General features: G+C 40.2%; 1 protein-coding gene across 8 annotated transcripts in view; it reads left to right on the top strand.

The window, feature by feature from the left end:
* The window catches only part of Phldb2 (pleckstrin homology like domain family B member 2), a 207,470-nt gene that overhangs the window by 129,229 nt on the left and 53,226 nt on the right, over window positions 1–25,015 (top strand). For all 8 annotated transcript variants that reach the window (XM_060370491.1, XM_060370489.1, XM_060370494.1 and 5 more), the window contains 3 exons: window positions 15,332–15,718; window positions 23,595–23,738; window positions 24,781–24,918. In XM_060370491.1, coding sequence (XP_060226474.1) covers window positions 15,332–15,718; window positions 23,595–23,738; window positions 24,781–24,918 — 669 coding nt within the window. The remainder of the gene's footprint in view (window positions 1–15,331; window positions 15,719–23,594; window positions 23,739–24,780; window positions 24,919–25,015) is intronic.

Raw genomic sequence — 25,015 nt, 5'->3', positions numbered from 1 at the left:
TATGACATTCCCTTTGTTGTCATAAATCATTACTAGCAATTATTCATAATAACAAAAAGCATTGTTTCTAGGCTTGGTCCTTTGACCCAATTCAGAAGGCAATTTAGTTAAACATCTTGTTTATGAACTAGATGTCTTATACTGTGCTAAGCAACTATTATTAATGAAGTCTGATAATTTACCATGAAATCTAGAAGAGCCTTTTCTGTGGGGTCTCTCAAGAGATCTTCCTTCAGTCTATGTAATAGCTCTTGAATCACAAGGATGAGAAAAACCAACTAGAACTTCATATCCTTTGAGTTTCATCTTTAGCATATGTAAGTGTTGGATAATTTCTCTGTCCAGATTCTCCAAATCTAAGGTCCCTGGCAGGCAGTCCCAACGGCATCATGACAGGAAATGTGGTGAAGCAAAATTGTCCATCTCCAGACCAGGATGTAATGGAAAGAGGAAGACAACAGGGTCCCACAATCCTCCTTAAGGACACACTCCTAACAACTAGAAGTTCTCTGACTATGTAGTAATCTGAATTTCTACCAAGCTTTAAACACATGAGCCTTTGGGATGCTTCAGCTGATGCTATTGTATACTAAAGGAAAAAAACAAAACAAAACAAAACCTTTAGCTCATGCAATAATGGCAGAATTTTGTTTTTTTTTAAATATACAAAGATACATCCCCATTAGCATTAAGCCTGAAAATTACTTTTATATGGTACTAAATCTGTGCTCCAAAAGCTATTTACATAGAACACATTTTTATTGCCCTTTGTAAGCATGAGCTGAAATTCTTCAAAATCCGTCTCATTCCAGTGAATTGAATTTTATATGAATTGTGTTCTTGACATTCTTTTTATTAAAGAAAACAAGACTATGAGTAAATCATAAAAAATGTATCAACTTGGGGCTAGAGAGATGGTTCACTGATTCAGAGCACTTGTTCTGTAAGCGTGAGAAAGTGAGTTCAAATCTCCAGCACCCATGTAAGAAACTAGGTATATCTTCTCATGCTGTAACCTCAGCAATGGGAGACAGAGCCAGGTACTGGAGAGCTCACTGGCCAACCCAGCTGAAATGGTGAATTTCCAGTTCAGTCAGAAATGTTATTGCAAGTCAGTGAGGCAGAAAACCATTGAAGAAGACACTCAACATCCTTTCTTTACTTGCCACTCACTTGCTTACAACCACACACACATAATCAGCATACATACACATACTGCGCACATGTATATCACACATACAGATGTACACCACACTCAAAATAGTATACTTTCTGCCTAACGTTAACATTGCATTATTTTTAAAATTTTATTATTATTATTATTGAGTGTATTATTATTGTTGAGTGTATGCATGAGTATACATATGCCATGGTGTGTGTGTGTATGTGGAGATCAGAGGACAACTTTGTGGAGTTGGTTCTTTCCTTTGTAGGGATCTAATTCAGCAACAAGTGCTTGAACCTACTGAGTCATCTTCCTGGCTCTGTATTACTTTTTCATAGACAGAATGTTCAGGTATTAAAAACCAGTGGAACCAAGATTCATACCTGAAACATACAATTTTTGATTTATTAACTTCTCATCTTAATTGCCTCCTTTCATATTCTGGAATAACCAGGTCATAAAAACAAAAATATTGAATTGAAATATGCTAGAGACTAAAGAACATAAAGATTATATAGAGAGCTTAAACATATGGAGATTAAAGTTTTATGTAGCATAGGCTGTCATTGAGCTCCCTATGTAGCCAAAGCTTCTACCTCACAAGTGCCAGGATTACAGAGGTCACCTGGCCTGGCCTTGACTGTCCAACCCACCTTCTAACAGAACTGTGCTGGTGAGTCAGTAGTTTGCATGAGAAAGGTCTTTTGCTTAAGACAGAAGACTAACCTGTCAGAAGTTGACTTTGTTTTCTTGGAATTTGGGGAATGTTGAATTTATTTAAACACTCTCTAATCTCTATAAACAAATCTGAAAGGCAGGCTCCTGGATTCTTATTTACTGTTGTCCTTGAGAGGCTGGAAAATGTTACCCCTGCACGAAGTGAAAAATTCTCTTTTCTCAAGGACTTAGCATTAGTTCTACTTCTTCAGCCATGGGCCCCAAGTAGACACAGAAATGCAAATTCTTCTCCTTTAAGGCCCGGAGTTCTTTTATTTGATGCAAAAATATATTCCTGGTTAGATACAAACAATCTACAAATTACCAAGAAACACTGCCATCTCTCACTTGTCCAAGGCTGGATTCCAGTCTTAATTGACAGAAAACAACCAAAAACCAGAGCAAAAACCAGAAGCACGGTCACACTGCTACCACCTATGGGGACAGCTAACATCTGTTTGGAAACCTAGCCTGTCACCTATCAAATATATTTAAAAATAAGAAACAAGACCAATAGTAGAGAACCAGGAAAACAAACAGTGACGACAACCCTCTGACATTTTTAATTTATTCCAGAAGACAAAGAAAGATGGGCCCAGCCTGCCAGCTGGTGCAATGCGCTCCACGGCATCAAGGGTCCATTGACTCCTGAGTCAATGTCTACTTGGACATTGCAGTTTCAGAGAGCAAACATACTCTTATATGAAAGTAGAGTGGGTAAAAATACTAATGAGTTATTTAACCCATTAATGCAGAAACCATGCATCAGAAAGCGGGGTCATAATTATAGTATCTAGTATGTTTAACTTAGCTGTGTTTTCTTTTTAAACTTGTTCAATTTTTGTTGAAAACCTAAGATAATTAAAATTATCATTAAAGATGAAACCATAATTATGAACCTCTGAGGGCCTATCAGTGAAATGCAATCACTCCGAGTCTATATTAAGTAGCATCCAACTGCCATGTTATTTGAGAAGTTTTGTTTTTTTTAACATTTTCCTTCCATCTTTCTTGTTCTTAGCTGCCAGTTCATTTTCAGTCCTTATGTATGCCCAGTTCTACACTCCCCATCCCCCACCTCATGATTTTTTTTTTTTTTAGAAACCACTATCAGGCTTCTACTACCTATGAGCGTGTGAGGTCTTGGGATAATTTTGTTCTCATCCAGTATGTACATGTGAGTCTGTGCAGCTTGAGATAACCCTTTCAGCCAGTCAATAGGCATTTCAGGTCTCCCATTTTGAGCTATGGTCCAAGGAGGGCCACCATGCTGACTGACTAGTGAGATGGAGAAAGCATTATAAAGTCAACAGGTTTCATCCATTTGATACGTGAATATTTCCCTGTAATCCAGCTATAGTCATAGTCCCTTATGGTCCAGGTATTTTAAATAAGAGAAAATTAAAAGCTTAAACTTAACCGTCTCAAATAAGCGCATTATTTGGCCACACTGCCAAAAACATCTGCATTCTATTGTGGAGAACCAGCGAATTCCACAAATTGCACTGTGGCAAGGCAGTATTTTCCCTCAAGCTGATGGTAGTCATTTGCAAGGCCTTGGTAAACAGGATTGTTGCGGTTTAGAACTGCGTAGGGCCACATTTGAGGCTTCGTTCCTAAACATGTTGTAATGCAATGCCAGCTCTCATGAGGCACACTATGAAGTCAGGTTTTTTCTGAAAAAAAATTTTTTTGACATATTCTATGAGACTCCCTGAGGCTAAGGTTAGCTTGTTTGGAAGCCACATATCAGTATTTCCATGGTAATTATACATGTCAAACTCAGCAATTCCTTGATATTCGGAAGGTATTTTGTGATTATAGAGCCTCTTAAACCACCTCACAGCCAAAAAAATTTTAATTTGTAAGTGGCCAGGACTGTGTTTACCTTGTTCACTACTGGAGCTTATAGTATTGGAGATACCACATGTATTTGTGTGTGTGTGTGTGTGAGAGAGAGAGAGAGAGAGAGAGAGAGAGAGAGAGAGAGAGAGAGAAAGTAGTTTTGACATCCATTCTAGCTTTACTCATTCTGTGGTCATTGGTTGCATCATTGGTCCCTAGACAATATGAGTTCTGTTCCCCTTTCAGTTGGAAAAATGAAAAGAGTTATTTTTCCTTATTTTGGAAATTTCATGGCATTTCATAATAGAATATTTGGAGGAACAGTATCAATAAAGTATGTGTGTGTCTCTATCTTTCTGTCTTTCATCTTTCTATCATTTATCTATTGGTCTATCTATGTATCTGTCTACCTAGATATATATCATATAATTTTATCTACACACATATATGAATTTATTATGTTGGATTACATGACTGAAGGCTACATAGTCCCATCATGACCCTCTGCATGAGGCAGAGGATCTGGTAGCCTCACAATCCAAGATGGTGGAAGCCACAGAATAAAAGGAGACTAATGATGAGTGCCAGTTTGAGCATGAGGACCTGGAAGCTCTCTTGTGATGATGTGCTTGGTGTGAGTTCTTGTTGAAAGGCTGAAGAAGCTGCTATTCGATATCTGTGGGTGATGACAACAGCAGTAGATGATCTTCTCCAGGAAGAGCGGAACTCAGCTGATAGGCTTCGTTCTTCTTTAGCATTTTGTTCAACTGGGGCCCCAAGGCTTTTAGAAGGTGCCACTGATATTCACAGGGGAAATTTACACACGAATTGATGTCCTACATGCTAGTCATCTCTGGAAATGCCCACAGAGACATAGCTAGACATGTTACTAATCTAGATGTGTCATTTCAATCAAGTTGACAATCAAAATGAACCATGCATTTTTTTCTTTACTGTTTGTTGGTGGGGTTTGTTTGTTTGTTTGTTTGTTTGTTTTGTACTGCCTTGCATAAGGATTGGTGCTCTACAGAGTCCTATGACAACCAAGGCTGTGGATCTCAGTGGGTCCCAGAATCTTGATTATGTTCTGTTGAATAGACCATAAATCTGATGTTTCCAAAATGAAATTACAGTGTAAGTGAGCATATTTAAGAAAGTTTATATTTTATGACATTCATTTGCATATTTTTCAATCTTCTAAGGCAAAATGCAGATGCTGTTTTAAAGATCAGAAAGTTGATGGTTAATATTATTCAGTTTTCTCATTAAGACAAAGTGCGGGAATCCAAAACTAGGGAGCATGGCAAGGCCAAAGCCCTTTCACCTGTAGATGCCTTGTGTGCCTTTCCTGTTCCTGCTTTCCCTGCATCCTTGTTACTCCAGACCCTGAAAAACAGCTTAGAGCATCTAGACCTTTGTGCAGAGCTGGGCGAAGTAAATTCAGTAAGGTTTCTTGGTTGGACAGGAGAAGGAATAATATTTGATGCTAAGAGAATGGTTATTTTTGCTTAATTTTAATATTATTCTTTTTTTTAAATGTTACCAAGAAGGTTCTTAAAACATAAAAGCAAGGTTAAGTATGGAAGATGATTTTTGTCCTCCCAGGCCCTGAAACAGTTCTCCTACCCTATGTAGCCCTTCTCCTTTTTTTTTTTTTTTTATTACTAATGGAAATTGAGCCAGAGAAGCTACAAAGACTGTGAGTGGTTGGTCTGTGAAACAAATAAACTCAGTGGCCCAGGATTTTTAAAGCAATATTTAGAGGTGATGATTGTCTTTTGATATTACAAGTCAGAACAGCCTTTAGTTGATTTGCTCTGAAGGTTCAGACTGATATTGAATCATTTCCGTGGAACCTTTTCTTAGCTTCTGCATTTGAAGTAGCCACTGATTTCCCCACCATTCCTTGTCCTTTTCCAAACAGTCATTCTACACTTTCTTACATTAAGAAAAGCTTCTTTAAAAGTAGAGGAAATTAAGTATATGGCATTGGGCAGAACAGAATTAGGTTGGCAGTTCGGTTATATATGACCAAATAAGCTATGCTTCTAAGTAAGCAGCTTTCCTCAGTCTCTAAGTAAATAAATCTATAAACACTGGGTAATATACAGAACATTGTCTATCATCAGATCACCTTGGCTCGTTGAAGAACAAAGTCAGAGCTTTCTTCATCTTTCAAACGGAAAATTGATGCCATATATGTAGGCATTCATTAAATATTGAAGGAATCGATCATTAACAAGTTAGGACTGCCAAGAATCCTCTGAATTGAAGGAGAAAAGAACTGTTACGCCTTTGCCTTCTTCCTCTCCTATTGGAGACAAATGGGCAGGGGAGGAACACGGAGGGGAGCTTAACAGCTAGTGATCACTTAATGGTCTCACAGAGAGCAACGCAGCACTAAAGACTGTGTAATTCTATATTGCAATAGGCTGCGGCAGTGACTGTTAAAAGCAGGCTCCTCTACAGTGGAGAGCGAACCCCAAGTTCTTATTACAAGCGGCAGTACAAGCTACTGCCTCTTGATGGTGCCATGCATTTAGAAATGCCCCTCAGAAGTCGAGAGCCTAGGAGTCTGAGTCATCAAAGCTTTTCTCTCTCAGGCCACACACCGAACCGAAGGCTGCTTCAACTAAAAAGGGTCCTTACGGCAGTTTATGGAAGAAACCACAGTCTTTTCAAAGTCAATACATGATAAGTCAATACACGAATGCTTGTTTTTAAAATAAGAACAAAGATTTGCAATGGATAGTGTTCTTAAAGCTTGATATTGATGTTTCAAGAAGCAAAGAAACCTACAAGTATCACCATAGAAACACATTTTATCATTTCATTCATGGGAATTGTTTTAGTTGGTTTCTATTGCTGTGATAAGACTCTGGCCAAAAGCAACTCGTGGAGAAAAAGGTTTATTTGGCTTACACTTCCACATCACACCCCCTCATTGAGGGAAGCCAGGGCTGGAATTCAAGCAGGGATCTGAAGACGGAAACAGAAGCAGAGGCCATGGAGAAACACTACTATTTTGCTCTTTATACCATAGAGTTTATAGCTTGCTCCGCCTGCTTTCTTTTAAACTCAAAACTGTTTGCCCAGGGATGGCACTGACCAGAGTGTGCTGGACCCTTTCATGGCGATCATCAGCCAAGAAAATGCTACTGTCTTACCTACAACCCAGTCCAATGGGGAAATTTTCTCAAATGAGGTTCCCTTTTCTCAGATAGTTTGTGTCAAGTCAACAAAAATACAGCCAACACAGGATCTTTTATTTCAGTCACCTCATCATGCAGGTCCAGGCCCATTAGAGGGTATCTGCTTTGAAATATTAAACACTGCATTTTCAGATAATTGTAGAGTCATGTGCAAATAAGAAAATTTCTAAAATTAGAAATTTTAGAACACAGAGCTTCACTGTATCTGTTACTCAGTTTCCTCCAAAGTATAGTGAAATAGCATAGGGGGACAGGACATTCAGACAGTAGAGGCATGCCAGAAGCGCCTGCCATGTTGGCCCTTTTCAGCCACATCTATTTTCCCTTTCATACCCTCTAGAAATGACAAATCTGTTTATCTGAATAATCTTGTTATTTTTATAAGACTGTACAGTAACCTGTAGGTTTGGGTTTTTTCACCTAGCCCTGTTCTATGAAGACTTGAGTCATGGTTTTGTATGCTATCTCTCTTCCATGCTCTAAATAATGCATGATGCAAAGAGAATCCCAGGCTCATACTTACATTTTTTTTGTTTGTTTGTTTGTTTTTGAGACAAGGTCTTACTAGCCCTAACTGGCCTAGAACTGTTATGAATATGAGACTGGTCTCAAACTCACTGAGATATCCCTCCTTCTGCCTTCTAAGTGCTGGGACTAAAGGCCTTCACCAGAACACCAAACTCTTTTTTTTTTGTTTGTTTGTTTTTTTGTTTTATTTTCAGTAGCCCAGGCTGTTTTCCAACTGTTAAATAGCTGAACATAACCTCGACCATCTGATCTTCCTGTCTTTGCTTTGTGCATTCTGGGCGAACATTGTAACAACTGATTTAAGAATTTTGATTATATTATTAATTGTTCATTTTTTTGGGACAGCTTTGTGTGTGTGTGTGTGTGTGTGTGTGTACTTGCACCGTGTCTGCGGAGGTAGAGTACAACTTGCAGGTTCTCCTCTTCCAACATGTGAGTCCTGGGTATTGAATCCAGGTTGTCAGCCTCGCAGTCAGGTGCCACATTGGCTATGTTTTCGTCCTTGTTTTTTTCCCCTCATGTTCCCTACATTCCTAACTAACCTGCCTCTTCTGTCCTCTTCCTGGAGGACTACTCATTTACATAAAACATGCAGAAGTTAGCAAGAATAGGGAAAGAATATGTCTCCTTTATCCTCCCAGGGGCTGAAGTTCGTGAGATTAGCTTTATGATGTTCTGAACAGCCACAGGCTCAGATAAGGTCCATTTGGCTTTCAGGGGAGATCTTTTTTGTGTGGTATGTTCTACTGAAATAGTTTGTTTTGGATAAGTTGATATTTCTCATTCAAAATTACTAAAACTATGTCCTCACTCTGAGATTGTCTTTTGGTTTTGGGGGAAAGACAGAATCTATAGAAAGTGTAGACTTGGCTTAAAAGTGCCATGTCTATTTTATATTTATTGCTCTTTTTCATTATAGAATATAACAGATGATACAGATGGGGTTTAAAGCATGCCAGGCAGACGACAGTTTCACAAATTGTTCCTGGAGAAAAGAAAATGACATCGTTTTCCTAACATTCCCAATGCAGATGCATTTCCTATGCATTAGACTTTGTAGGGTGTTTTTAAATTCTAACATAGAGCATTTCCCGTGTTTTATGGTTCATAACTAACCACATCACAATGATTTTTGGTGATGGGGGGGCAAAAACCCACTCTATCTTTTCCTACATTTTTCTCTGTCTTCTTCAGGCATGAAGAATTTCTGTAGTTTTAGAAGTGGGTAAATAAAGGGTTTTTTTTTTTAGTTATTTATTTTTGTTTTATGTGTATGAACATTTTCTCTATGTGTATGTATGTGTACCACATGCATGCCTGGCACTTTTAAAGACCAAAAAGAGGGTACTGGATCCCCTGAATCTGGAGTTATAGATGGTTGTGAGCCGTACGTGGGGGCTGGGAACTGAACCCGGGTCCCCTAATAAGAGCCACCTCTAACTGCTGAGTCATCTCTGCAGACCCAAGGAGAAAGCAATGATTTTGGTGCCACTCACCAACAGGTTTTCACTGAACAAAATATAATAGTATGTAAAATAATTTAAAATAACTTTTCATCTGGTGTTCTGTAGACTATAATCTTTCAGAAGAAACAAAATGATCCAGAGTTTGGTCTAGCCAAAGCAAAAGCGTAGGCAGAGAATGGTCATGTTAGTGCTGTGGTGGTGAGGTATGGCCAGCACTTAGCTCATATCCCTGGGCAGGAGTTCCTTTGTCACACTCTTCATGTAAAAGTAAAGTGATATGGCAAATTTTCTTTGATGCCGTAGGAAATGTTGTTTTTCTGTCATGAATTTTCTTAATTTTGAACCAATGCATTTTAATAACTAAAATATTTCTCTGTTCACATCTGTTAAAATTGTTGGGCACTTCTAACCAAGGGACACAGCTAGAAATTGAGGTAGAGGCAGTAGGCTTGAGGGAGACACAGTACACATGTGTATGAGGGTAAAATGCATGTTTGGAGAACTGTTTGACTGCTTTATGACATGATACTGAAAGAGCTGCAGGTCTCTGAGTAGATGCGAAGGCAGGAAGTGACACACCGCCCTGGCGTTTGAGTCTTGCGATTACTCAACAGACCTCTGAGGTTCTAAAACAGAGCCAAGGGCAATGTGTATTTGCCACATTATTAATCACCTTCCAACAACTGCAGTTGCCTTCCCAGCAGACACAGCCACACAGTTATTGAACTTTCATTTTGTAGATTTGTTCCTTTCCAGCTCAACTCTACTGATGGCCCAGGGTCAGCACTGTTTAAACCAAGAGCAGCAGAGCCAGATGCTTCCTGGACCTTGAGTCTGAACATAGACTCCCCAGACAGTGTAGACTTCCCAACAGCCTTAATTGAACACTGGAGTTGAGTGTCACATGAAGGTAATTGGTAAAACCAAGCTGTCAAAACCAGTTACTTATCACAGCTTCTTAAGCAGGTGATTTGTCCCAAACTGATAAGAACAGTAGAAAGGCAAGTGTGGGCAAATGGGAAGGCCAGTTACAATGTGAAAGGATGCCTTCTCTACACAACACTTCATTCCTGACACCATCTGCAGGTCCAGGAGGGCCCCACAGCAGCGTCAGAGTCCGTAATTCACTAGAAGTTCTCACAGAACTCTCTGCAGGCAGGAATGGTGGTCACAGTTCTAGGCAGTTGAGGAAACAAATCAATAAACATCATCAAAAGGAAGGAGCATCCAGGGTAGAGTCCAGAGGGCAACAGAACCATGACAGTTATTACTGCCTGCAGAGAGGTCTGTGAGAATGTCTGGTAAATTACTGAATCTCATGCCGGTACTTGCATCATTTTCTCCCAGGGGGGTCGGAATGCACTATTTATTCTACTAGCTATGGACAGTGCGTATGTGGCAGGACACAGACACCAGAGAAACTGTGTCTATAAAGTTTTTATTGAGACTTGGTCATGTGGACATGGCTTATGGATGTTCGATTGACCATATAGTTTTAGTCTTCTGATTGAGTGATAGACCTTGACCCAAGGCTTCCACAGCATATCACATGGTTAGTCTTTCTGCAGTATCCAACCTCGATCTCATATTTATTAGATACTACCAACCCTACTCTAAATGAAGGTCTCTCTTTGGACAAAACTAAATCTCTTCACTAACTGAGGATTCTTTACCAGAATCCTTGTGTCCCTTCTTTCCAAGTTCTGGGCCAGTTTCCTAATGAAATGAAGGTCAAGTTACGGATCATAAATGAGCTCTACAAAGGGAAAAAGGATATATTTTTCTGATAATATATTTCAGAGGTTTCACCTCTGATAATATATTTCAGAGGTTTCACGTAACATAGATCTGTGTTTTCCGGATACTTCATTGTCAGTGTGAATTGATTAAGACCTCTGGAGCAGGAGACTTCCTCTCTGGGGACAAAGACTGATGGAGCCAGCACTAGCTGGTTCAGTCTGTCATAGCTAAGTGAGACATGAAATAAATCATACCTGCTTGTCATACAGGAGTGCCACCCGTGGCTTCTTGCTTTTCATCTGCCAGCAGAAAGCTGAAGACAATGTAATTTGGGGATGGGCAAGAGAAAAGCCATTTTGTCCTGTGCTCAGAAAGTGAAAATGTTAATAACGCAGTTACTAACCTCAAGGGATTTAAATATAGGAATAATTACATACGATAAAAGACTTATAACTATTTAAATGCCGGGATTGCAGGTATACATCACCGTCACCAAGCCAGCCCTTCTTAATTGAGACAGTTAGCATGTGTTTCTAGAATCTTGGCAATTCTTCCTACCTGCTTTGAACTCTACCTCATCACATCCTGCCCCTCGATTTTTGGTCTCCTGCCACTGAGCTGCAGCTCCATCTAAAATCCATAGGTTTTTTTTAAAAGCCTCTGTTAACTGTTGTTTCTATAATTGTTCACTTATTTATGCCTCCTGTTAAAGTATGAGTGAAGAAGGGCTTTTTTTTTTTTTTTCACCAACATACCCTGTACACACCTTTAGGAAGCAAGTAACTTAATAGATTTTTGTGAAACTCAAGATTATCCCTAGCATTAACAATGGAGAAAAGTAGAACTACCCCTTACTTTCAAAAGAGGCATTTTGAAGAGTGAAAAGTACTTCTTTTGACTTACTCATATGTAACAATTACAGAGTGACACGTTTATTCTCTGAAACAATTGATTCAGCATATTATAACAAATCATCTAGCAAGCATTTCATTTCTGTTTATGCATTGGTAGCTGGTTTTCTACATAATTTATTTATTCAGTATTTCCCAGTCTTGTGGGCTAGACCAGTAGATGTTGGCACCACGGAAATGGATGGTTTTACTATCCCATTCAGGGGCTGTAATAGAGCAATGTCACAAATATTCTTCTAAAGTAAAAGGTTTGGGACTGAAAAATTTATTAATAACCCTAAACATTTTTAAATTTTTAATGTTTAATGTCAGAAAATTGCACAGCAATAATTTCATTGCAGTTTTTGAAAGCTATTATGACCCCCTTCAGAAACGCCCTTGCCAATAATAGGACCAGGGACCATCTCTGACATGAACTCATGGGTTTGCTCTTGGATCCCCTCCGCATGAGGGGGGAAGCACCCTTACTAGTCCGCAGAGGAAGACAAAGAAGCCAGTCCTGATGAGACCTGATAGACTATGGTCAGATGGAAAGGGAAGAAGACCTCCCCTATCATTGGACTGGGGGAGGGGCATAGGAGAAGAAGAGGGAGGGAGGGAGGGTGGGATTGGGTGGAGGAGGGGGCTACAGCTGGGATACAAAGCGAATAAACTGTAATTAATAAAATTAAATTAAAAAAATTTTAAAAAGTCCTTGCTATGTGTGGGATACAGAGATGAGGGAAGAGGAAATAAGAAAGCTGAGAGAAATGTCTTTACAATAATTTTGATTTCTAAATACATAGCATCACAGGAATTTTGGCATCGGGACAGGCAGCCTCCAGTCTTCTGAGTGGGAGATTACTGATGTGGGATACTGGGTAGAATGATTTGGAGATCACAGAGTGGGCCAACTCCAGCTATGCCCAATGCAATTCAAAAACTCAAGGGAAACTCAACCTCAGACAGGTGTTTGCATCCTCGCTTAAGGTCATATGGGGAAAGGCAGTGGATCCCCAAGTGATGACTAGTGTGGTACCAGTCACCAGAATGGAGCAAGCTGAAGGAAGCAGTATTTAAAGGGTTGCTTCTGCTCAGGGTTTTCCTTAAAAGGCTTCCTGGAGTGCTCTCTGAAATGTTTTTCAGTCTCTCTTCTGACGCCTTTCTCAGCATCAGCCTATTTCTCTTTGGTGTCACTTTTAAGGGGCTAGTGTGTCTCCACACCACCTGGATTTCTTTTAGATTTGTGAGCAGCAGAGCTGCTAGTGTGTCTGATTCCGTCTGGACAGATTGCCTGTGAATGGGGTGATAAGAATAGAGAGACACATACCAATAGACCTAACTTCCTGTGCACAGGCCTTTGAATACTGTGTTTCACTGTCTGAAATAGCATCCATCTTAGGGCTGGGATCATTTATTGCCTCTGTAATGAAGCAACAGCCCAAGCAGCAAAGGCAACTATTTTGGGAAGGAGATGTGGGAGGGAGGTTTCTGTGTCTCCCAGTCTAGACAGGAGTACCTTTCCTTCATTTGAATATTCTTCTGTTTCCTGGGGCCCTGGTTAATACAAATTGATAAATGCCAGATAATCCCAAATTGCAAGGCCGCTGTGTGCATCTAGTGTGGCGGATGAGGACAGAGACTGAGTTTAGATGCTTAAACCTGAATTGCGGAAAGGGGAGTTTTCTTTGGAGATTCCGTCCCTGGTGCAGATGTTGTGGAGAAAGGGGAAGATGTCCCTAAGCCATGTCCCTTTCTTCTTACCTCTGCCCTCGAAGAGTAGCTTTGTGTATTCCTGTATAGACTTTTCTTAACTGTTGGAGAAGTTTAAAATGTCAATAGATGCTGTGTTCCCTAGTCCCTTCCCATAAAGCTGGGTAGGGCTTGGCAGCCGGTGGCAGCTGCAGAGATATAAAAGGGCCAGAGCTCCTGGATGAAGGGAGTCAGGCTTGGGCAGCTATGAGTGCCTGCCTTGGAGGAGGCCGTGAGGACAGACCCGCAGCTGGAGCCCGGAAGTTCAGGCAGTGACAGGGAGGTGGGAGTTTACAGGGACCAGTTCAATGGACTTTTTGATCAAGTTATTACTCTTTTAGAGGGAGGGGGATACTTCAAAGGGCACACATACGTCAGATCTACTTTAAATGAGTTCTAATTTGTGCCAATGGTGTGCTGAATGGGAACCAGGGAACCACAGTGCTGTGTTACTGCTCTGTTACTACCTTGTCTAAGAACTAACTCTCTGGAATTGTCTTCATACATGAGCTGCACTGGAATGAAAATAAGCAGCACAGTGAAGGACATGTTCCTATTTTATTACCGATTGCATGTTTGTGAAGTGCTTTTCTATGGGGGGCTTTTGAAGTCTCTTTCCAATGTGGTAGAATTTAATCACAACATATGGCCTTCGGTTTGAGTTCTTGTTTTCATTGTGGCATTGGATTTATAAGAGGCTCTCCACTCCACAAGCAGGGCTGTCTAGGCTTATGAGAAGCACTTGGTAAATTATTTCCTGCTGTTCATAACTATGTTATTAATTTGCTTAGAATTATAAATGTCTATGTTTTCATATGGAGTCTGGTGAGGGGTCAGTTAATGAGTGGTATTATTTGAGACACTGACAGCCTGTGGCCTTTTTAATTTTTAAGTAAATAAATTATATTTTATTTTCCAGCCTCATAAATCAAATGTTCAGTGATTTTAGATTTTCAGCTATATTGATGTCTTTCTGTCTGGAGCTGATGTAAAATGTTCTTTATTCTATTGCAACAATTATACATTTTATTTATTTTTTATTTGTGTGTGTGTGTCTGTGAGCAGGAGCATGCAAGGATGCACACACTTGACAGCACACATAGGGAGGTCCGAGGACAACTTGCAGGATCTAGCTCTCTCCCTTCATCATGTAGGTCTTAGGGATTAAACTCGGGTCATCAGACTTGTTCGGATTGCCTTTTCCAGTTGGGCCATCTTTTTAGCCCCATCATACATTTAAAAGATAGCTTTATTCATATAAGAACTGAAGAAGACATTTATATGGTGACCAGTTTTCAAATTTTTGACGTAAGGGAAAAAAAGTGATGACAGAGATGAGCCCTGTGCATTGAAAGATAGTTTAAGTGACATTTTTCTCTTGGTGTGTCTAACAGTAAAAGAATATTTTTCTGTGAAGTTAGAGTGTTCATTTTAAGCACAAGTGTTAAGTCCATAATGTTGGAAGAGCTAGTTATTGTTAAAGGTGGATTAAGAAGAGGAAAAGAAGAGGAAAAGAAGACTAGATAGGAAAATTGTTTTTTGTTTGTTTGTTTGTTTGTTTGTTTAATCTTCGAACTGTTAGAAACTTGATAAACCAAGCAGACGTTTATTGGAATCTGATATATGCTATAGTCAACCCAGGTTTATATAGGTGAAGGTCATATAGCTAGCATGGGGTTTAGGGGAGAAATCAGGAATTACAAACAGTTCCATCTAGGTCCTTTCATGTATCTCTCTATAGAGGATGTTGGAAAGCCAAGTATGGATCATGCATGCCTCTAGTCCCAGCCCACAGGAGACTGGGGGCAGAAGATTATGAGTTTAAGATATATATATCAAGGGATCCAATCTCAAGCAGAAGAGAGGGGAGGGAAGGAGGGAAAGGTAAGGGAAGGAGAGGGATGGGGAGGAAGAGTGGGTGGCTGTCTGTGGACCAGTATGTGAATGAGCCCTCTAGCTCCTGCAGTTGTCTGGGTTCTGTCACCCTCTTTGACCTTGCCTCTTGCCTTGCTGTAGGAGCGGCAGAGGCTGGAGACCATCCTCAGTCTCTGTGCTGAATACACAAAGCCGGAGGGTCGCCGTCTGTCCGCTGGCACCACGGTGGCTGATGTGCAGAAAATCAACAAGGAGCTTGAGAAGCTGCAGCTGTCGGATGAGGAGTCAGTGTTCGAGGAGGCTCTGGTGTGCCCCGAAGCCAGATACAGATGCCACCGGAAGGGCTCCGTCCAGGATGTTGACATTGCGGGCTTCGGGAGCCTCGGTCACAGTGCCAGCTTCCTGGCGGCCTCCAGGAGCGGCAGGAATGATGATCTGCTTGGTGACCTCACCAGAACGCCCCCACCATCCTCGGCTGCGTTTCTGAAAGCATCCAATGAGTCCTCCTACCTCAGCATCCTACCTAAGGTAAGGTTGAGTGCAGAGACCACAGCTGGGCCCTAGGGCCATCACAGGGAAATAAGAGGTTGTTCGCCGGCACTTTGTTGCCATTGGAATGCAGCTTCCATGGAAGAGGTAGTTAGATAACAAAAATACAGCAAATTAGAGAGATCACTGGAAAGCAGTGGTTCTCACCTTTCACAGGAGTACTCTAAGACCATTGGAAAATACAGTTTATTTACATTACCATTCATAACTGTAACAAAATTACAATTATGAAGTAGCAACAAGAATAATTTTATGGCTTGGGACCTCCACAATATGAGGAACTGTATTAAAGGGTCCCGCATTAGGAAGGTTGAGAACCATTTATGTAAAGTAACATTTCCACTGTGAAGATGTAGTTAAGCTGGGGTAAAAAGACGCCTCTCTTCTCTCTGCCCCTCCTGCCTGTAAACTTAAGAAGTGAAGAAAAGCTATGTTTCTTGCTGTCTTGTCTTACTGTCTGTGCATAGATTCGTACTGTTCTTCATGGCCTCCCACCATCGAAGGGGCATTTGTTTATACTGAACTCTCCTGTTTTGTTTTTGAAAATTCTTGTGGAAATTTTTTATCCATTGGAATGAATTCATTAAGCATGCATTAGCTGGGTGAGTTTCATTGTGAAACTTCCACACATGCCTGTAATGTGATTGGATTATGTTTTCATCTCCTCTGTTACCCTTTCTTATTCTCTGTTCCTTTCCAATTTTCTCACCCCACTTTTCTTAATAGTCCCCATTCCACTTGCATGCTCCTCCCATATCATACATGAAACAAAACACGTGAGACTGAGTTATTTCGCTTAACATGGTGATCTCCAGTTTCATACATTGATCTGCTGTGGCATAAATTCTTCCTTCCTTGTGGCTAGATGACATTGCATTGTGTATATATATCCTATTTTCTTTTTGCTTTCATCTGTTGATCAGCACTGAGGCTGATTCATAAGTTAGGTATAATCACCGATGAGACAATACACATGAATGTACAGATTTCTCTGAGGGATGTTGACTTAGAGTCCTTAGGGTATATACTCAGGAGTGGTATAGCTGGATCATATGGAAATTCTATGTTTATTTTTTGAGCCATCTCCATACTGATTATTCATTATATATATATATACACACATTATTTTTATATATGCATTGTAATATATAATATATACAATATGTTATATACATTATAATACATACATTGTTTATAATATATAAAGTATATTATATAGATTATATAATATATAATAACTTATATATTTTACATGGTATATATAATAATGTATTAATATATACATTATTCATTATATATATATCCAAGCTACTCTCCTTTAAGAATATGTCTGCTGTAGGCAATTGAGGAAAGCTGGGAGTGGGAGAGATGCTTTTCCTCAGAGAGGAACACATGTCCAGTACCAAATGGTCAGCCTTGGAAACATATGTGCAAATAACATTATATTGACTCAACAGATTATATTTAAGTGTATAAATATATGTATATAATAACAATGAGTAAGAAAAGAGAGTAGGAGATGATATACGGGAGATTTGAAGGGAGGAAAGGAAAGGGAGAAATGGTATACATCTATTATAATCTCAAAAACAATATAAGAAAAGATTATCTTTCTGCCTCACTCTTTCACTAATATCTTATGGGCACAACTTACTTTCTAGGCACTTGTTAAGGTATTTTACTGTCATAATTCTTAATTTCCCAAACTGATAGATGTTTTAAATTTATCTTTAATTATGCATAAAGTAGGCACCTTTTCATATTCTAAAATATGTTTATTTTGACTTATTTTTTTAACTTAAATTTATTTTTTTTTAATTTATTCACTTTGCATCCCAATTGTAGGCCCCTCCCTCATCTCCTCCAGGTCTCAACCTCCCTTCCTCCTCCCCCAATTCCTTCCCCTTGTTCTCAGAAAGAAGGAGGCCTCCTCCCCTACCATTTGACCCCAGCCTATCAAGTCTCATCCCTTTCCTCTGTGGCCTGGTAAGGTCACCCCAGCCAGGAGGAAGTGACCGAAGAGTAGGCAACAGAGTCCCTGTCAGAGACAGCCCCTGTTCCCCTTACTGGGTCACCAATATGGAGACCGAGCTGCCTATCTGCTACATCTGAGCAGTGGGCCTAGGTCCTCTCCATGCATAGTCATTTTGACCTCTTTTTAAAAGATTTATTTGTCCAAGCTTTACTTAATTATTAAAAAATGCATGTTGGTAGCAAATTAGTCTTCTGTGGTGAGAGGTCTTCCAAGTGGCCTTATTTATGACCCAATTTAGAAATGTAATGGTTTAATATTTACTGGTACTCATAAGTATTACCCAGTCTTCTGATTGCATGCTGCTTTAAAAATATCTTTCAAGACTAGCATGATGGCGCACACCCATAATCCCAGAACTCAGAAAAGCAGAGGCAGGTGGACCTCTGTGAGTTCGAGGCCAGCCTGGTCTACAACATGAATCCAGGACAGCCAAGGCTGTCCAAATTTAAAGATTTTAAAAATGAAGTTTAATGTCATTTTTAGTTTTATTTTTCCCATGCAGGTTAAGAATTTTTGTTTTCTAGGGAAGTTTCCAAAATTTTTCTGCCATATTTTTTACAGCGGGTTAGAATAAAAAATACATTTCATCTAACCAAATTAAGATATCAAAATAAGAGGGTAAATTTATTACCACAAGTATGAGGTGGGATTATTTATTTTTCAATAAGTAATCTAATTAAAGTAAGTTTACTAATTAAAGTAAGTCTTTATATAATGGCATCTTGGAATTTTTGACCCTCCTGGCCACAGAATAATAACAACAAAAGATTCATTAATTTGGTGGTTTTATATGTTTCTTTGTTAGAAGGATATACACTTATTTTTAAATTATTTTGTATGTATAAATGTTTTACCAGCAACCATATCTGTGCAACACATATATGCCTGTTGGCCCTGGAGGGCAAAAGGAGACATTGGTCCCCTGAGACTGGAGTTACAGATGGTTGTGAGTGGCTATGTGGGTGCCAGGATTTGAACCTGTGTCATTTATAAGAGCAACAAGTAGTTTTAACTACTAAGCCACTTTCTCTCCAGCCCAACTATTGGTTCTTTAAGCAAAACATCAAGGATATAATTCAGTGGTCAAAGGCTTCCCTACCATGCACAAAACTCTGGGTTTAGTGGCCAGCACCACCCACAAAACGGAAGAAAGAAAAAAAAATCTGACCAAAAGTGCAAATGTTAATGGTAGCACTCTTGATTTTAACTAGAATTTAACTTCATGGTACTAAGTTCCAGCACTAGTTTCTACATGGAACATTATTCAAGGAAGCTTGTTTGTGTGTTTTTATTTTTGTTAGTTTAACCGTATAGCAGGGCTTTCATACTGGTTGCTCCTTACGCGTTATTGAGTGCCTCTCTATACGTCAGGACTGTCGTGCATTAACTAGTGTCACGCATCCATCACTTCTTTCTCTCACCATATTTCTCTTAGACAAATTCTCAGAACACAAAAATTCTCGAAAGCACATGTGATTTTCCTGCTGGAAAACTGAATGCAATGAGGATGGGAAGGTAAAGGTGGGACTGAGGAATGTAAAATCGTGGGTGGGGGGCTGAAGAGAGGCTCAGTGTAAGAGCACCTGCTGCTCTTCCAGAGAACCTGAGTAATATTCCCAGGATCCACCTGGCAGGAAACAATGGCCTGTCACTCCAGTTTCAGGAAATCAGATGGCCTTGACCTCCATGATCGGAACATGGTACAAGGTACAAAGACATACATGCAAGCAGAACATCTATATACATACATTTAAAATATATATGTATATATGTATATATATTTATTTAGAAGTGTTTGGATACTCAAGCAAAGTATGTGACTCTTTGAAACCTTGGACAATTATCATCAGCCATTTCCTTATAGATTTGTGACTTTCCTTTTTTTTTTTCTTCCTTAGAGATATCAGCTTGATTTATGTTAAAATAGTTGATCTGTGTACTATCTCTAAAGGCCATCTTCTCAGAGAAGGCTTTGACAAGAAAGCTTCTCTAAGGAAACAAATCCTGGTAGATGTTTTCATTTGCTCAAATACGGTCTTGTGGAATTGGAGGCCTTGGAACTTAGCATAGGGTCCTTTGTCCCAGACGGTATTGGTAGATACAGGAAAAACTTCAAACTCATCTCTAAGTGCCACCAGGCACATAAAGGTGCAGGAGAGAGGGCAGTGGGTTTTACAGGATGGGTTTTCAATACTTTTCAAGTACGTCAAGAGTAGAAACAGAAGACCTAGACAAACTTCCTAGGCCGCCTTTTGGGGTGTTCTCTTCCTAACAGTGTGCTCTTGGATTTTTTGCTTAAGAAAGTACAGTGTTTGCTGTTTAGTTAAAACGGTAAGTGGGAAAGTGGAGAAGAACAAAATAAAACACTCAACCCACTTTAAAAAGGATTTTTATAACATTTGGGAAAACTGAAATTTACCCATCTTTACCTGACACTGAGAAATGTTCAAATCCTTGGAAATATGCTCATCCAACTGTCCTCTGTGAAGCTGCCTAGTACCCTTGAGGCAACTGGCTCAGAGGCAGCTCCTGACCCACGTTTTCGGTACTTGTTCCATCTGCAGTGAAAAGCCATGCACTGAAGCAAGCTGCAGGAGGTCTACAGAAAGTGTGTGTCTGTGTGTGTGTATATGTGTTTGGGGGTCTTATGTCTACCCTCTCCTCTTTTTCACTCTGTGGACCTCTCTGTTACCTCAACAGATGGCATATTTACTGATGCACACCACTGAAATAAAGGATATTGTGCTTGAATGTCACTTTTTTGTTACCATATAGTTAATTAAAGCTAATTGTCTGCTGCCACGGATTTGCTTCAACACCGATTTTCTTTATTCTGTTGTTGATTAATGAGATTACAGATTGGTGGATGGAGAAATGCCTCCGTGGTTAAGTACTTGCTGCTCCCACAGAGGATACAAGTTCAGCCCTCGGAGCCCACCTCACATGGCTCACAACTGTTAGAACTCCAGTCCCAGGGGATCTGACACCCTCGTTTTGCCTCCTTGGCCACTGACATGCGTGCAGGCAAGATGCATAAAAATAAATAAATAAATCTTTAAAAAAAAAACCCCACAGCATTCAGTTTTAAAATTCCTCTTGAATAAATTCCAAAAACTTCCAAAAGTCCTCGTGTGCATTTATTGCAAGGTGCACAATATTTGTCTTGTCTATGAAATATGCCCATGGTGTTAAGATTTCTAAGAACTTTGAGTCATGTAAATACTAAGCATTTCCTTCCTCTCTTGTCTTCACTCCTTGCCTACAAAGTGTACAGTTTGCAGACTGTTCATTTGCTTTGTCTTCTCTTAATGCTTTGCTGCTGCTGGTGGCAGATATATTTAAACCGCGGTGGAAGTAGAAACCTAATACGCAACGTTGACCCGACAGGATACGGGCCTTCCGAGGCTTTCCTGCTGCGATGACTGGGCAGTGACTTTGGGTGCCATTCACGGCTAGACATTCCTCCCTGCCTAAACCAAGCCTGGAGACAATAAAGTTCACTCTTGATGATAAATGGGTCAGCTGTAGTTGTACTAGTTGGCAAGACAGTGGATTTAAGATGATAACAACAACAACAATAAACACAAACCTATATATTAAAGCCTGAAATCCCTATTTACCTTTGTTCTAACCTACTGAAATACAGATTTTATTTTATTTGTTTTAAATTTTTCAGATAGCGTCTCTTGAGCCCTGTCTGGCCTGGAACTCGCTATATAGTTCAGGCTGGCCTTAAATGCAAACTCACAGAGATCTACCTGCCTCTGTATCCAGAGTGCTGGGTTTAAAAGTGGGAAATACTACAGTGGACCAATATTGTGAATTTCTAGACATTCAGTCTTCTTTTCGAACGACCAGATAGGGTAAAGAAATGAAGAATGTGGATGAATAATGTAGAATATGACATGATAGATCTATTCTTAAAGTTATATCAGGAATAGCAAACAAATTAAATGAACCCAGTTATATGCACTTAGGTGCAGTGACTAGTTGGTGAATCTAATTACTGTGATATTTGTTTGTTTGTTTGGTTGGTTGCTTGTTTGCATGCTTGCTTTGGTTTGGTTTTCTGAGATCTGGCTGCCTATGTATTACTTGCTATGTAGATCAGGCAGGCCATGAAGTATTTGCAATCTTTCTGCCCCTGCTTCTCATACCCTGGAATTATAAGCATTTACCACCATGACCCATGAATGTTCTTTTTAACTATTAAAGAAGAATACTCAAGAGTTTACTAACCGGGTGCTGTTTTCATATTTAAGTTGTGGAATGTCTGGTCACTGGCTTCTCATCCGAAAATTACATTACTCCAGGAGATACAAGAATGAAATAATATTAGAAAAGCCCCAGCATCTTTTTATTGTACAGAAAGTTTCTATCTCTGTTAGGGTCCAGAAGACAATGAAAGAACCACCCCAAAATTGAGTACCTGCAAACAACAAAAGACTTTTTTTTCTTCAGAAGACCAGCATGCTGGGGCTGTCACCTTCACAAAATGGTGGTGGCCTGAGGGGATTTGAAGGTCTCCTTTAAAGCCAGAGAGGGGAATTCCAATTGTGGCTATGTAAACTCCATGAAGATTGACTCCTGCACGTGGTTGCTACGTGACTTTGATCAGGGCTTGGAGGCTTCTCAGAGCAGTAGCTATGCAATCTTATCTCCCTAGGCCAATGGTCCTGGCCGAGCTGGTTTCTGTGGTTGCCCCTTTTCTGTGGCTTTTCCTGCAATTCTCAGGCTCGTTCTGTCTAGCCATAAAATGAATATTTAACCAGCCCTCTCATCTCCTCTAGGTAACACTCAGGATGGCTATCCAAAAGCCAGGGCAAACGAGGCATTTTCGCTGTTGTCTGTTCATTTTTAAACAGTGGGAATGTTGGGCTTTGTAACGCCATCCACAACATTCTCTTCTTCCCCCAGCATTTATCACTAAATGGGCGAGACTGTGAGAATGCACTATCCCTTCATGTGCTGGATGTTCTCATCACTTTCCATGAAACTTGGTTTTTTTTTTCCATGAAATAAACGGTGGCTAGTGTTCTATTTTCAGTCCTGTTAATGTCTTAACCTTATACAAAGAAGGTGTATAAGACAAGGCGAGTCGAGGGTGAACTAACACAACAGACAAGGCACCCACTAGAGTTTCAAATGTGCCCTTTGACACTGCCATGGCCATGGCAGACTAATGTGCTCTTGTTTTGGAAACAACAACGCAAACAAAACTGATGTTTACCTTGTACTAGAAGCACATGAGTAAGTATAAATTCTCATTCCGTGGTTACCCTGACAGCAGGACCTAGCTGTGTGGCTAGAGGATTAAAGGGCTTCTTTGTATAGGTGGAGCTTAAAAGGAAGATAGCAGCATACTGAGAGATCCCCTGGAGGAAGGTGTCAAAGGTCCTGCATTGTTTCTCTTCCCTACTGTGTGTGTTGAACTTTATAACACTGGAGAAGCCCCTTCGTGTTCTCATGTTCAGGTTGTCTGGATGGACTCTTAGATCTCTGAGCTGTAAAAACAATATGAACTTGTGAATTGAGTTGGCTTGTTGGCTCTCATCTAGGAGTGTAATTGGGTAGTTCAGCGTAGTCTCTATGGAAAAATGCATCAGTTCAATGAAACTGTCCCAGGTATACTCTCAAAATGTCTTTTAATTCATTTATTTTGTTCTCTTTAAAAAAAAATCCCATGTAGCTCAGGCTGGCCCTGACAAGCATATCTCATGTACTTATGTGGAGGAAGAGGCTAAGCCTTGCAGCTGCTTTAATTGGCTAACGGGATAAACTGAAGCATGAATAACCTGTTTCTGTTTTGCTTGCATCCAGACCCCAGAGGATATAGGTGAGGAACACAGGACTCAGGAGTTGGCCGCCATGGAAGATGCCCGGATGGTTATTCTGAACAACCTTGAGGAATTTGAACAGAAAATCAAAGATATAAACGACCAAATGGATGAATCTTCCAGAGAGGTATAATCTAGAAGCTCACCATCTACTGTCACCCGTTTCTCTTTTTTCCCCTATCAGCCTGAAGATGTTTCTGCTCTTTGAGGCACAGGCCTGAGGTACAAACACAGAGAAGTCAATGTGACCAAACATGTGTTCAGGGGGAATCATTTTAGAGGGCCCCACCTTACATTCTCTGAGTGTGCGTGCGTGTGTGTGTGTGTGTGTGTGTGTGTGTGTGAGAGAGAGAGAGAGAGAGAGAGAGAGAGAATCTGATGACATAAACATATTAAGCCAGCTTTAACATACTTTATATCTACCCAAACTTTTTTAGACTGGTATGATATGTGCTTCCTGATTGCAGGATCAATAGCTAAATTAACCTCTATTTATAAACCTCTATTTAAAATTTTCTGAGCATTCTTACTATGAGTTGGTATCATGTTGACCCTATAGAGAGGTTCACATATGAGTTAAACATCAAGCCAACGTTCCGTGGCTTTACAGAACAGGAGGTAGACTCGCTCATATGGGAAAAGTAAAAGGTAGTGGCAGTTTTAATATTACCGCCTTGGAGTGGGACAAAACACAGAATTCTGCCTGGGGTGGGGGTGGTGTGTGCGTGTCAGCACTCACAGGTGGTGTCAATGGCCCCGAGAGTACCATATGGGGATTCTTCACCTGTTGTCTCCTGTGTCCCCCTGGAATCCCCTAGGAATGTGGGCCTCTCCTACAGGGCTGCAGTGACATTTGCTCCTCAGATGCCAGGGACAAACAAGAGCTAGTTGTACCTACAGTAATATATTCCTGAGTTAGAGCCTGAGCAAAAAGGCAAAATATCCCAAAAGGGAAGTAGCAGTAGAAAAGTTAAGTGGTCAGGTAACTAGCTTTTTAAGCCAGTGTATAATAGGATCCCCAGTTCTCTTAGGTAGACCTAAGAAAGGCCTATCATAGGACCCCACGATCTGGCAGGTCAGTGCTGCTTGTTGAGAATCTGATAAACCCGTGGCGGTGGGCAGTAGTTCCTGGAGGTGAGGTGGTTCTGAGCTTTCTTTTATGGCCTTAGCTGGATATGGAATGCGCCCTTTTGGATGGAGAGCAGAAGTCTGAGACGGCTGAGCTCATGAAGGAGAAGGAGATTCTAGATCATCTAAACCGGAAAATCACAGAACTAGAAAAGAACATCGTAGGTGAAAAGACCAAGGTAAACAGACTTCGTAAGAATGTGCTTTTTATGGGAAAATCGGGCATCCCAACTACTGGAATTTAAATGTTAAATGTAATTATATAGTTTGGGGTTG

The sequence above is a fragment of the Meriones unguiculatus genome, chromosome 17, assembly GCF_030254825.1.
Source record: "Meriones unguiculatus strain TT.TT164.6M chromosome 17, Bangor_MerUng_6.1, whole genome shotgun sequence".
NCBI classification, from domain to species: domain Eukaryota; kingdom Metazoa; phylum Chordata; class Mammalia; order Rodentia; family Muridae; genus Meriones; species Meriones unguiculatus.
The sequence above is the reverse complement of the archived record's forward strand: the minus strand, read 5'-3'. Positions and strand labels throughout refer to the sequence as shown.